This window comes from Hyla sarda, chromosome 1 (genome assembly GCF_029499605.1).
Source record: "Hyla sarda isolate aHylSar1 chromosome 1, aHylSar1.hap1, whole genome shotgun sequence".
Taxonomy (NCBI): Eukaryota; Metazoa; Chordata; class Amphibia; order Anura; family Hylidae; genus Hyla; species Hyla sarda.
Genome location: NC_079189.1, coordinates 181,636,434 through 181,651,190, shown reverse-complemented (window position 1 = coordinate 181,651,190; position 14,757 = coordinate 181,636,434). Strand labels below are relative to the sequence as shown.

At 41.9% G+C, this 14,757-nt stretch overlaps 1 protein-coding gene across 31 annotated transcripts in view; it reads right to left on the bottom strand.

Moving 5' to 3' along the window:
• The window catches only part of ANK2 (ankyrin 2), a 634,142-nt gene that overhangs the window by 105,561 nt on the left and 513,824 nt on the right, over positions 1–14,757 (bottom strand). For 16 of the 31 annotated variants that reach the window (XM_056565107.1, XM_056565143.1, XM_056565099.1 and 13 more), the window contains 2 exons: positions 11,004–11,039; positions 271–495 (listed from right to left, as the gene is read on the bottom strand). In XM_056565107.1, coding sequence (XP_056421082.1) covers positions 271–495; positions 11,004–11,039 — 261 coding nt within the window. The remainder of the gene's footprint in view (positions 1–270; positions 496–11,003; positions 11,040–14,757) is intronic. The other 15 variants (XM_056565155.1, XM_056565164.1, XM_056565172.1 and 12 more) reach the window with 1 other exon arrangement.

Sequence of the window (14,757 nt, the reverse complement as noted above, 5' to 3'; positions counted from 1 at the left end):
AGATACTCTATTTTTGCAGAAAAAAAATGTTTTAAAATGTTTATGCACCTTATAATTTGAAATAAGTTTTTTCCTGTTTTAGCTAAATTAAGTAAAAATAAAGTGCTAATATCTATTAAAAACTGATGAGAAAGATAGATATATACAGTTAGCAGGTCCTGCCCTGCTTCTCATTTAATAACATAGGTTGATAACACACACACATATATATATATATATATATATATATATATATATATATATATATATATTAAATGTTCTAAAACTTACCCAAGGAACTGAGCTCCAGAAGGTCCAACTTCAATAAGCCGACTGGCAAGACCTTCTCCTTCCACTATGGGTGGCATAGTAGCCAAACGATGGCGCTTAACCAAACGACAGGTCACTCTTGTAGGGGCTGTACATTTCCGAGGAGGAATTATGATTCTTAAGCCATTATGCCTGCAACCCCTCATAGAACCTCCTCGAGCATCCACCATGAAGCTAACTAAGAAACTAAAAGCAAAAAAACAAAAAAAAAAACACAAATTATGGAATAATTCAACAATTCAACATTTAAAAATGTCAAATTTATATTGGGATTGAAACAGGCTGGTACAATTTGGATACATATGTGAATACAAAATATGTACACCCTGGAGTCGCCTTGTAATAAGCAGGAGCCTTGGGCAGTTATGTTTTCAATACAGAAAAGGCTACATTATGTATCACACCTTAAAGTGTACCTGTCGCCAATAGAGATGAGCGAATTTTTGAAAAATTCTATTTTCCTATAAAATTTGGTTTGGTCCGAATTTATTCACAGCGAATCTGTATTAAAAATGGCTATTTCTGGAATACAGAGAGCCTCAATAGGGGTGTAGAACACTTTGATTTGTTGTAACACGCATAGGATGTGTGCTTGGTTAGTAAAATAATACTGTTTTTTAGTATAATATGCAGATAAGAGGCACCGCTATTAAAATAACTGACGCAGAGCGGCACAATGACAGAGCCTGGAGGTGACATCAGTATGAGGAGACCATATAGTGGCTGAATGACACAGGCTGGAGTTGGCGGCAGCATGAGGAGACCAAATAATGCCTGAATGACACAGCGTGGAGTTGGCGGCAGCATGAGGAGACCATATAGTGGCTGAATGAAACAGCCTGGAGGGGGAGGAAGTATGAGTAGACCATATAGTGGCAGAATGAGCTTGGGTCACTCGCTGCGACTCCTGCTGCCACTCTCCCCTAGTCTGCTGCAACCTCTGCCTGTGCCTGATGAATTTAGGCCTCTGCCACTCCTCTGTGCACGTCCTGGCACTTCTCTGCCTGACATACTTAGTGCGTATATAAGGGGAGGACAATACACTTCACTACACTTAAAACAGTATTTGTCTACAACACCAGCAGGTGTGTTCTTTTGGCTGGCCTTTCACAGTAATTAGGCCCTTAAGACTTTAATAGGAACAAAATGGTACACCACGAAGATGTATGCATGTGGTATGCACTTATGAGGGGAGTAAAATGTGCTCCAGTACGCTTAAAACAGTATTTATCTACAACACCAGCAGGTGTGTACTTTTGGTTGGCCGTTCACAGTATGTAGGCCCTTAAGACTTTAACAGGAACAAAATAGTACACCACTTAGATGTACGTATGTGGTATGCACTTATGAGGGGAGTACAATTCGCTCCAGTAAGCTTAAAACAGTATTTGTCTACAACACCAGCAGATGTGTACTTTTGGCTGGCCTTTCACAGTATCTAGGCCCTTAAGTCTTTTACAGGAACAAAATGTTACACCCCTTAGATGTACGCACAGGTTACACTTAATAGAGGACAATACACTTTTAGTGCTCTGCTCACCCTATCTGGCTGGCTACTATTAGCTTTTCAGTTGTTGTACACACCAGTGCTGCAGCACACAGTCGCTGTGTAATACACCCTCAGTTGCACTTTCTCTCTCAATCTCTCTCCCTTCCCTATCAGTGACTCTAGGCTGGATTTGGGCTTGAGGCGAATCACTGCTGTAATACACTCACAATTGCACTCTCTCTTTCTCAATCTCTCTCCCTTCCCTATCAGTGCTTCTAGGCTGGATTTGGGCTTGAGGTGAATCCCTGCCGTAAAAAAATAATATTGGTGAAGTGAAACTGAAATAGTAAAAGATAATTTAGCAAATTTGGTAGTTTTCTTTTTTTGATACTTTAGGTCGCCTGATTACAGCAATACCAGATTTGAATAGTTTCCGTCATGTTTAACTAATCTAAGAAGATTAATTGCCATTTTCTGACCCCTGTAGCTTATTTTTTTTTGCACACGAGGCTGTATGAGGGCAAATTTTTTGCGCCATAATCTATTTTTTGTATTGGTACCATTTTGGTGTTGATCTGACTTTTTAATCGCTTTTAACTTTTTTTTTCTGTGATATTATAAAAACTGCAATTCTGTGGTTTGGTATTTTTTTTTTACATTTACGTCATTTTCCGTATGGGATACATAATGTTATATTTTAATATTTAGTACAATTCCGCACGCAGGGATACCAAATATGTTTATTTTTTATTATGTTTGCAGGTTTTTATATAGGAAAAGGGGGTGATTTGAACTTTTAATATGGAAGGGGTTAATGTGTGTCTTTTAAACTTTTATTATTATTTTTTCTACACTTTATTAGTCCCTTAGGGGACTTTTAACCCCTTAAGGACCGAGCCCTTTTTCACCTTAAGGACCGGAGCGTTTTTTGCAATTCTGACCACTGTCACTTTAAACATTAATAACTCTGGAATGCTTTTAGTTATCATTCTGATTCCGAGATTGTTTTTTCGTGACATATTCTACTTTAACTTAGTGGTAAAATTTTATGGTAACTTGCATCCTTTCTTGGTGAAAAATCACCAAATTTGATGAAAAAAATGAAAATTTAGCATTTTTCTAACTTTGAAGCTCTCTGCTTGTAAGGAAAATGGATATTCAAAATAAAACATTTTTGGGTTCACATATACAATATGTCTACTTTATGTTTGCATCATAAAATTTATGAGTTTTTACTTTTGGAAGACACCAGAGGGCTTCAAAGTTCAGCAGCAATTTTGACATTTTTCACAAAATTTTCAAACTCGCTATTTTTCATGGACCAGTTCAGGTTTGAAGTGGATTTGAAGGGCCTTCATATTAGAAATGCCCCATAAAAGACCCCATTATAAAAACTACACCCCCCAAAGTATTCAAAATGACATTCAGTAAGTGTATTAACCCTTTAGGTGTTTCACAGGAATAGCAGCAAAGTGAAGGAGAAAATTCAAAATCTTCATTTTTTACACTCGCATTTTCTTGTAGACCCAATTTTTGAATTTTTGAAAGGGGTAAAAAGGAGAAAATTTTTACTTGTATTTGAAACCCAATTTCTCTCGAGTAAGCACATACCTCATATGTCTATGTAAATTGTTCGGCGGGCGCAGTAGAGGGCTCAGAAGGGAAGGAGCGTCAAATGGTTTTTGGGGGGCATGTCACCTTTAGGAAGCCCCTATGGTGCCAGAACAGCAAAAAAACACTCATGGCATACCATTTTGGAAACTAGACTCCTCAGGGAACGTAACAAGGGGTAAAGTGAACCTTAATACCCCACAGGTGTTTCACGACTTTAGCATATGTAAAAAAAATTATATTTTTTTTACCTAAAATGCTTGGTTTCCCAAAAATTTTAAATTTTTAAAAAGTGTAATAGCAGAAAATACCCCCCAAAATTTGAAACCCAATTTCTCCCGATTCAGAAAACACCCCATATGGGGGTGAAAATTGCTATGCTGGCGCACTACAGGTCTCAGAAGAGAAGGAGTCACATTTGGCTTTTTGAAAGCAAATTTTGCTCTGGGGGCATGTCGCATTTAGGAAGCCCCTATGGTGCCAGAACAGCAAAAAAAAAAAACACATGGCATACCATTTTGGAAACTAGACCCCTCAGGGAACGTAACAAGGGGTAAAGTGAACCTTAATACCCCACAGGTGTTTCACGACTTTTGCATATGTAAAAAATTTTTTTTATTTTTTACCTAATATGCTTGGTTTGCCAAAATGTTAACATTTTTAAAAAGGGTAATAGCAGGAAATACCCCCCAAAATTTGAAGCCCAATTTCTCCCGATTCAGAAAACACCCCATATGGGGGTGAAAAGTGCTCTGCTGGCGCACTACAGGTCTCAGAAGAGAAGGAGTCACATTTGGCTTTTTGAAAGCAAATTGTGCTCTGGGGGAATGCCGCATTTAGGAAGCCCCTATGGTGCCAGAACAGCAAAAAAAAAACACATGGCATACCATTTTGGAAACTAGACCCCTCGGGGAACGTAACAAGGGGTAATGTGAACCTTAATACCCTACAGGTGTTTCACGACTTTTGCATATGTGAAAATTTTTTATTTTTTTTTACCTAAAATGCTTGGTTTCCCAAAATTTTTACATTTTTAAAAAGGGTAATAGCAGAAAACACCCCCCAAAATTTGAAGCCCAATTTCTCCCGATTCAGAAAACACCCCATATGGGGGTGAAAAGTGCTCTGCTGGCGCACTACAGGTCTCAGAAGAGAAGGAGTCACGTTTGGCTTTTTGAAAGCAAATTTTTCTCTGGGGGCATGCCGCATTTAGGAAGCCCCTATGGTGCCAGGACAGCAAAAAAAAAAAACACATGGCATACCATTTTGGAAACTAGACCCCTCAGGGAACGTAACAAGGGGTTAAGTGAACCTTTATACCCCACAGGTGTTTTATGACTTTTGTATATGTAAAAAAAAATTTTTTTTTTACCTAAAATGCTTGTTTTCCCAAAAATTTAACATTTTTAAAAAGGGTAATAGCAAAAAATACCCCACAAAATTTGAAGCCCAATTTCTCCCGAGTACGGCGAAACCCCATATGTGGCCCTAAACTGTTGCCTTGAAATACGACAGGGCTCCAAAGTGAGAGCGCCATGCGCATTTGAGGCCTAAATTAGGGATTGCATAGGGGTGGACATAGGGGTATTCTACGCCAGTGATTCCCAAATAGGGTGCCTCCAGCTGTTGTAAAAGTCCCAGCATGCCTGGACAGTCAGTGGCTATCTGGCAATACTGGGAGTAGTTGTTTTGCAACAGCTGGAGGCTCCGTTCTGGAAACAGTGGCGTACCAGACGTTTTTCATTTTTATTGGGGAGGGGAGGGGGGCTGTGTAGGGGTATGTGTATATGTAGTGTTTTTTACTTTTTATTTTATTTTGTGTTAGTGTAGTGTAGTGTTTTTAGGGTACAGTCGCACGGGCGGGGGTTCACAGTAGTTTCTCGCTGGCAGTTTGAGCTGCGACAGAAAATTTGCCGCAGCTCAAATTTGCAGCCGGATACTTACTGTAATCCTCCGCCCATGTGAGTGTACCCTGTACATTCACATTGGGGGGGGGGGGGGGGGAACATCCAGCTGTTGCAAAACTACAACTCCCAGCATGTACGGTCTATCAGTGCATGCTGGGAGTTGTAGTTTTGCAACAGCTGGAGACACACAGGTTGTGAAACACCGAGTTTGGTAACAAACTCAGTGTTTTGCAACCAGTGTGCCTTCAGCTGTTGCAAAAGCTACAACCCCCAGCATGTACGGACAGCAGAAGGGCATGCTGGGTCTTGTAGTTATGCAACAGCCGGAGGCATACTACATTGGCTGGGGATGCTGGGGATTGTAGTTATGCAACAGCTGGAGACACACTGGTTTACTACTTAACTCAGTGTGCCTTCAGCTGTTGCAAAACTACAACTCTCAGCAGTCACCGACAGCCAACGGGCATGCTGGGAGTTGTAGTTATGCAACCACCAGATGCACCACTACAACTCCCAGCATGCACTTTAGCTGATTGTGCAAGCTGGGAGTTGTAGTTACACAACAGCTGAAGGTACACTTTTACATAGAAAGAATGTGCCTTCAGCTGTTGCAAAACTACAAGTCCCAGCATGCCCATAAGGGCATGCTGGGAGTTGTGGTGGTCTGCCTCCTGCTGTTGCATAACTACAGCTCCCAGCATGCCCTTGTTGCATGCTGGGAGCTGTTGCTAAGCAACAGCAGGAGGCTGTCACTCACCCCCAACGATCCAGCAGCACAGGTCAGTCCCTCGTCATCTCCGCCGCCGCCGCTGCTCCTGGGGCCCCGATCCCAACAGGGACACCGGGGATCGGGGTCCCCAGCACCGGGGGTCGTCTTCCCGCACCCGCTCACGTCCTCCGGAAGAGGGGCGGAGCGGGTTGCGGGAGTGACACCCGCAGCAGGCGCCCTGATTGGTCGGCCGGTAATCCGGCCGACGAATCAGGGCGATCGTGAGGTGGCACCAGTGCCACCTCACTCCTGCAGGCTCTGGCTGTTCGGGGCCGTCTCTGACGGCCCCGATCAGCCAGTAATTCCGGGTCATCGGGTCACTGGCGACCCGATTGACCCGGAATCTGCCGCAGATCGCTGGACATAATGACCCCCCTGGGCGATATGCCGGGATGCCTGCTGAACGATTTCAGCAGGCATCCGGCTCCGGCTCCCCTCCAGCTAGCGGTGGGGGCCGGAAATGCTCAGGGCGTATCCATACGCCCTCGGTCCTTAAGGACTTGGAAACGGGGGCGTATGGATACGCCCTATGTCCTTAAGGGGTTAAGAGGAGTCATTAGATTCCTCATATAGATCAGGTATAGTGAACTCCATTGATCTGTGTTCTCTGCGATCCATTTATAGAGCCTAGTCCAGTGTGGCTCTACCAATGACAGAGCCACGGACACCAGGAATCAGAGGTAAGCCCTCCAGCTACCGCTATAGTGGATCGACCAGCCCAACCAACTCCCCCCCCCCCCCGCGCGATTGTGCTGCGGGGGGACGATCCACCCCTCTAGCCCACCACGCGGTGATCTAAAGGGTCTAAAGGGTTAAAAGAGAGCCGCAGCAATCGCCACATGCTGGCTATTAGCAGCGACCCCTAGCTACTGAAAACAGCCGGGGACTGCAGAGTATGGAGCGGGTAGGAGTCATGAGCCCGCTCCATACACCCCCTTGAACATCACCGTGCTTGTCGGGGGCTTTCAGGTCGGGCCCTACTTGCCCAAAGTAGGGCTAAGGGCCTGAAAGATTCACCTGCCCAGCGCCCGGAAATACATGTCCCGGGCGTTGGGCAATAGGAATTCAACATCCCTGTCTCTCTCTGCAATAGAACACTGATGTGACTGGCCGCAAGATGGCTGCCAATTATATAGTGCTGTGACATCACAGGGGTGACTGGCTGCTGATAGGCTGTATGCTGCATGTGATTCAGTGTCATCCTGCCTGCCTGCTTTGCCGCCTTCCCGGAGTTCCTTGCCCCATGTCCTCACATGTGGATCCGCCATTTTATGTGCCCTGGAGCCTCGACCACACTAAATGGAGTTTAATGAAGCGATTTGTGCATTCAAATCGCGGCAATATTCGCATTTGTTGCGAATCAAATTTTTCCTGAAATTCGTAACGAATTCGGATTCATCAGATTCAATTTGCTCATCCCTAGTCGCCAACAAAAACTTTTGATATAATGTTGATAATACCATTATATGTATATTTGTAATATACTTTCATTAAAAAATTTGCATATCTTTGGGTGAAAAAATGCTGTCCCTGCAGCTATTGCCTGTGTGTCTCTATGAGGAGTCCAAATACAGGAAGTGAGGGCAGGACAAGCAGGGCTCTGTGTAGGCTCCTGGCTTGTCAATCATCCTGCTGTGTGAGCCAGGGGCATGTCATAGAGCCTCAGTGTACAGAACCCTGCTTGTCCTCAGTATACAGAGCCCTGCTTGTCCTCAGTGAACAGAGCCCTGCTTGTTATCAGTGTACAGCCCTGCATGTCCTGAGTGTAAACAGACCCCTGCTTGTCCTCAGTGTGCAGAACCCTGCTTGTCCTCAGTGTGCAGAACCCTGCTTGTCCTCACTGCACAGAGCCCTGCTTGTCCTCAGTGTACAGAGCCCTGCTTGTCCTCAGTGTACAGAGCCCTGCTTGTCCTCAGTGTACAGAGCCCTGCTTGTCCTCAGTGTACAGAGCCCTGCTTTTCCTCACTGCACAGAGCCCTGCTTTTCCTCACTGCACAGAGCCCTGCTTGTCCTCAGTGTACAGAGCCCTGCTTGTCCACCCACACTTCCTGTATTTGGACTCATCATAGAGACACACACAAACAATAGCTGTAGGGACAAAAATATACTCATTTTTAATCAATGTATGTTACAAATATACATATATTGGTATTATCTACATTATATAAAAAGTTTTTGTTGACGACAGGTACACTTAAATGGATGTCTTCTGTTTAGCATACACATATAGTTTAAAATCACTAAAGTTTAAGCAAAAGGGCAACATTTTTTTTATTTCTTAGAGCCCTGTTTGTAGAATCAGTTTTAATGTGTTAAGAAAAACCATGCCAAACAATCATTAAGGAAAATGCAAACTGTAGAACAAAACATATAAACATGTGCAAGTAAAAATAAATTCCACATGCTTCACGTCAGAGAATGAGCACAAACAAGTCAATACATACAGTTGTAAATAGCAAAATGCTACTTTATATGGTTCTGTGCTGGGCAAGGAAGAGCATGCCCCCCATAATGCTTGTTAATGGTGCAAGAGTTTTTAACATGCTTATACATACAGCATACATAAACACATAAATATTTATATATATATATATATATATATACACACACACACACACACTAAATGACCACTTCACTAGAGACTCCTGTTCTCACAATTGAAGTTTCCATAAATGGACTCATGACCCCAATGTGCAGCATAAAATCAAGTGAGCAAGTTTTCTGGGGATCAGTTTCAGTGTAAATCCAGGTTACAATGGGAAAATCGAGTGACCTGAGTGACTTAGAACAAGATATGGTCATCAGTGATATGCTAGCAAGGGGCAGGATTTCAAGAACTGTTATACTCATGGGTGGGCTTTTCCTGTGCCACAGTATTAGGAGAATAAAGCACTATGTCAAAAGAGATGAATAGTTATGGATTGGCTCCTAGAATATGACAGTTTTTTTTGTTTGTTTTTGCTTCCTTGGCCTTTTAAGTCCCAAGATCTTAGAGCATTTCTGGGATGGGGTAGAACAGGCTGCTCTGAACCTTTATCTAATGTGAAGCCATCCTGCGAGAAGCCATCCTGTCCACATAGGGCAATACCATTGCAGAATGAATCTATGCCAGAATTATTTGCAAGGGTTCTGAAGTCATCTGCCTAAAATAAACATTTTCCTTATACCATAAAGCTGTTTCATGCAGTTGTATGTGGTTACTATAGCTAAATAACAGTGGACTAGATCAAATAGTTTACTTAATATGACATTGACAAGCTGCTATCCCTTTATTTATTACAGCTAATATTCTAGTGTTAATATTAAAGAGCACAGTATATCAAATCAAATTATTGTTTTTATAACAGTTCAGGAACGGCTTTCAAATTATCAGGGATCCCAGTCAGCACTGCCAGGCTTCAATGATAGATCTCCCCGTATTTGTGTATAGAAAGAGATCTATCAATCAAGGCCGGTGGGGTGTAGAGAAGCCATCTGGGACTGTCCTGGTGACTTGAAGACCCTTGTTTCTGAATGATTTTATTAACTATGATTTATCTTAAACATTGCATCATTATAGAGAGATTAATAGATGCCTGTAATAAGGGAAGCTGAATCTCTCTTTCTCATACTCTTTCTCTCTATGAATCTTTCTCATACTAACAAATAAGCCTTACTATATACTACATTATAAAGTGGTTGCTTCAATTTTTGCAAGGTAACTTGGCTAAGGGACACCACTAAAATGCAGAATGGATACATGTTTGATGTTAGTCCTAGCCATGCAATGTTGGTGGTGGCAAGTGTTAATGTTAGTATGCTCTTCTCAATAATCTGGAAATATAAGTTTCAAGCTTTTGTTTGGCCCACATAAGTAAAAAATCTCACATGCACCTTGCCACAGAAAACAACTGATAATACAAAGGTGAGCTGCACCATACCGATGCTTGGGAATATAAGGAACAAGAACTGTTTGTCATCAATGCCATGGATACCATTCTCTGTGCGTGGGTATGCCATACCATGCATATTATTTACTTAACATAGAATAATATACCCAGATGTCAAGTGAGGGTGGATCTTAAAAATTCCCATTGAATAACAACACAATCAGTCAAGAGGTTTGTTATTCAAGACAATCAGGCTGCTTCAATGTTTAGTACCAAAAATTCTGAATATGTTAATTCACTGGAAAACAGGGGCTCACATATCCATCCAGTTACAGATCTGTAAATATTAAGCCTGGATTTAGTCTTCTCGTTAAACTGGACTTATTGCCTCCCTTCCATTTAGATTACATAGGCATCTTAAAGCGTTTTCTATTACATGCAGGTATTGTAGTTAAGCTTTGTTTCAATCAGATATATCATTAGAGATTTCCATTAGATACCAAAAAATTCAGAAAAACAGATCACACCATCTGGTAGATTACAGACATAATAAAAGATAAGAAACTGTTGTTCTTTACCATATCTGTTTACCAAATCATACCTATACCCTATGGGCTGCATGAACAACAAAGGGCTTCACCTGTAATGTAAGGAAACAAGGGGAAAACATATGGTACCATCACCCTTCTCTCCTAAAATCAGAGGCGTGGGGCTTGAAAAAGCACCAGTATACTCTGTTCCTCAATGGCTGGGTTGTCATTTTTCTATGTAGACTACTAAATGTATAACAACTAAAAATAACAGTACTTAATAAATCAAACTCTTCTGTACCATCTGATACTAAGAGTATTTTTAATTTAAAAAAAAAAAAAAACTTTTTATTTATAAATGCTTTTTAGAAGTAATACATTTTGGAAATTTGAGCATTGTATGCTTTTGTGCAAAAGTTGTGCCAATCGTTGGATGGGAAAACACTAAAGCATCCTGATGTGAATTACGGGCATACAATGTGGAAATAATACAATCACATATCGAACACAAAGGATCACCTGCTGTGGTCTCGGTCAAGACAAGGAGATATGCGGCTGCAACAGAACAGATTAGTCATGAGAATTAAAAGAGAGAGAAAAAGAGACAGGTAATAACTGTAGGAGAGGTTTACAGAGAAGTAGTCTGTATCTAGCATGTCACTTACAGAGAACAACTGCATGATGGGCCACTGTATGTCACTTCAACAGTGCAGACCTCACTAATGCAGCAACACAATTGTTAGACAAAAGTAATGGCCAATGTAGAAGAAAAGCCATTCTGAGAATATTAAGACTATACAATAGCTTGTGAAATCACTGTAATGGTATTTGGCCTGAACAACATATTTATATGGTTCCTGTTCCACTCTCCAGCCTCCTGTATCTGAATGTGGGAAATCAGATTATTTCAGCCATTGTGACAAACTAGACTCAAATGATCCCTTTTTAGTTTTTCTTGATATCCAGGTGTTTTCATACGATTTAAATATGTTAAACATAATTTCATTCATAAATCTTATTCCACCATAAAATCATAAAAGACAATAATTTGTAATGTAAGGATGAAACTAGTGCATACACTAAATTGCCCCACAATTACCTTATCAAGAATCTGTTTCCTATACAGTATATCTAGTATTCTGTAGAGCAGCCTTGAACAAACTATTCCAACCAATTGTTGTGCAACACGTATTTGTCATTATTAAGCAAGCAATTTCAATCCATGGAATGATATACATCAATAGTTTTATGAATTCTACTGCCACCTTTTCTGTTATAACATACCTGCACATTCAGGTATCACTTCAGCGTAAGGTATTGTGTGTGTATATGAGGGGAAGCACCTTTTCGGGCCATTATATAACTCATATATGGCATCTTTCACCAGTTTTTCCCTCCACAGGGTTTAGCTCGGATTTTCAATTGTCACTGAACTTCTGGGTGGAGCTTGTTCATTGTTCACACACAATAGAGGGGATCCTTGTCTCCTATTATCTCAACAGAACACCCTTGAAAACAGAGACTCTTACTGTGTCTTTCTTGCTGCCTATGTTTCTCTTCAGCCACATCTCCTCCTCCCCAATCCTATCCTCTCTCCATAGACTTCTATGGGCAGCTGTTATCTGATACTTCAGTGTCATGGCCTTGAGCAGTTTTTCAGAGTGAATAATGAGATAAGGAGGGAGGGGGAGAATGAAAGTGGCCTGATGGTCCTCATAATCTTTAGTCATAAATTGGACAAACCAACTTTGCTAACTTTGGGGCAATCAGCTAAATGTCTAAAGTGTACTAGGGCCTCCACTCACCCTCAAGAGATGATGTGGAGAGGGAGAATCGGGTTTCAACTGCACAACCCTTTTGTTCTCAAAGTGATAAGCCAGCTTCAAAGATGTCTTGCAGTGGCTTACTCCTCATCCTCCCTTCATTGAAAACACATGAACATTCAGATCTGTTTGTCATATGTCTGGGGGGATTGGAATAGCTGTTTGCTGAACAAACATTAGGCCAACAGTTAAAGGGGTACTCCACACCTAGATATCTTATCCCCTATCCAAAGGATAGGGTATAAGATGTCTGATCGAAGGGTTCCCAGAGGCAATCTCTGTGCAGCACCCGGCATTCTGAACATTATGTTCAGAATGCTTGGTGTGAGCGGCTGTGGTCGTGACATCACACCACACCCCCTCAATTCATGTCTATGGGAGGGGGGGTGATGGCCACCCTGCTCCCTCCCATAGACATGAATGAAGGGGGCGTGGCATAACGTGACAAAGGGGCGTGACGTCACCACCATGGCCTCCCACACCGAGCATTATGAATGTTCAGAATGTGCTGCACAGAGATCGCGAGGGGGGTGTCCCAGAGACCGGACCCCACGATCAGGCATCTTAAGATGGTATAAGATGTCAAGGGGCGAAGTATCCCTTTTATGGACACATTTAGTAAAGAATGAGCCATTTTTCTCTGATACGACATATCACAAAATTTCTTACATTTAATTGTACAATGCAAAATTTATCAAAGTACCTACTGTATTTAAATATGCTGCTGACACACAACAAAATAACCTTGCATTGCCTATACATACTATACAACTATGATACGGGATTTATGGAGTAGCAATATTCTATATTTAGTTCTCAAAGAGGCAGTAACGCGGCACTGCATGAAGCGTCTGAACTAGGAGCCTGTGCTGGTAATGGATTTGAATGTAGCAAGTGGTGCTGGTGGCGGTGCTCTGATGTATGCAGTCAGGTTCAATAATGTTCACGAGAAGAAAGTAAAAAAGACATCGGCCACTCACCAGGTTTCAGCAGAAAGTATCTTCTTTATTGAAGCATACTCACATACACATTTTGATCGGAAGAGGTTGGTGGGGGGACAGTGATAGACGACCGAGCTCTGTTTCGCACGACTTGCGTGCTTCCTCCGGCCATACTTATTCCTACCTGTGCACAATATATATACAGGTGCATGCAAAATTACCTGCCTATCACGTCACAGGACGGGGAATCACGTGACTGTGTGACGTGGAGGCAGGTAGGCGTGATTAAAAGTTACAAGCAAGCTGTTAACTCTGTCCTATCATTCATTCCAATATTGCCTGTTGCGTTAGTTTTTATAATCCATAATGTTTCTATACGCAATAATTTCTGGTCTATGCGTTCATATCTGTTACTTTGAACTTTTTCAAGACCTAAGAATTTCAGGACTTCTGGATTGCCCCCGTGTACCTCCCTTACATGGGACTGTAAGTGTGTCGCTCCTGGTTTGCCTGTGCGTATGGCATACATATGCTCCCTAATTCGCACTTGCAGTTGGCGCTTGGTCTGTCCAATGTAAAAGAAGCCACAGGGGCATAAAATGGCATAAATTACATTTTTCGTACGGCAGGTAATTAATTCTTAGGCAAACAAGGTGAAAGCCAGCTCACCCCGCCCCAGACAGTAGAGCACGGATCCAGGCGCTGGACGGCACCAGCCAATGTCCTATGGATTAAACCCGATTTTATCTGCATTGAGCTGGATCCGATCTCCTGCATTTTCGTAATTAATTCTTATATCGAATGTTGAATTGGTCCTAATCTTACATTCCTAGTTTCCCAACTGTACTTGCATTGATTACAATTCCTGCATTTATAATTTCCTTTAGGTATGACGTTATCTAGCCATGTCTCTTTTTTCGTGGCTGCTTTTTTCTTTTGTTTTTGTTGATAGTCTCCCCTATAGTGATATTCTTCTTATATGTAATCCTAGGTTTTGACTGTGCCACTTCTTCTAGGTCCTCATCGGCTTCTAATAGAAACCAGTTTCTTATGATTGCCTGCTCTATCACAGAGTTCATAGGTGAGTTTTGAAACACAAAAGTAAAGAACGCATAGACCAGAAATGATTGCGTATAGAAACATTATGGATTATAAAAACTAACGCAACAGGCAATATTGGAATGAATGATAGGACAGAGTTAACAGCTTGCTTCTAACTTTTAATCACGCCTACCTGCCTCCACGTCACACAGTCACGTGATTCCCCGTCCTGTGACGTGATAGGCAGGTAATTTTGCATGCACCTGTATATATATTGTGCACAGGTAGGAATTAGTATGGCCGGAGGAAGCACGCAAGTCGTGCGAAACAGAGCTCGGTCATCTATCACTGTCCCCCCACCAACCTCTTCTGATCAATATGTGTAAGTGAGTATGCTTCAATAAAGAAGATACTTTCTGCTGAAACCTGGTGAGTGGCCGATGTCTTCTTTACTTTCTTCTCGTGAAC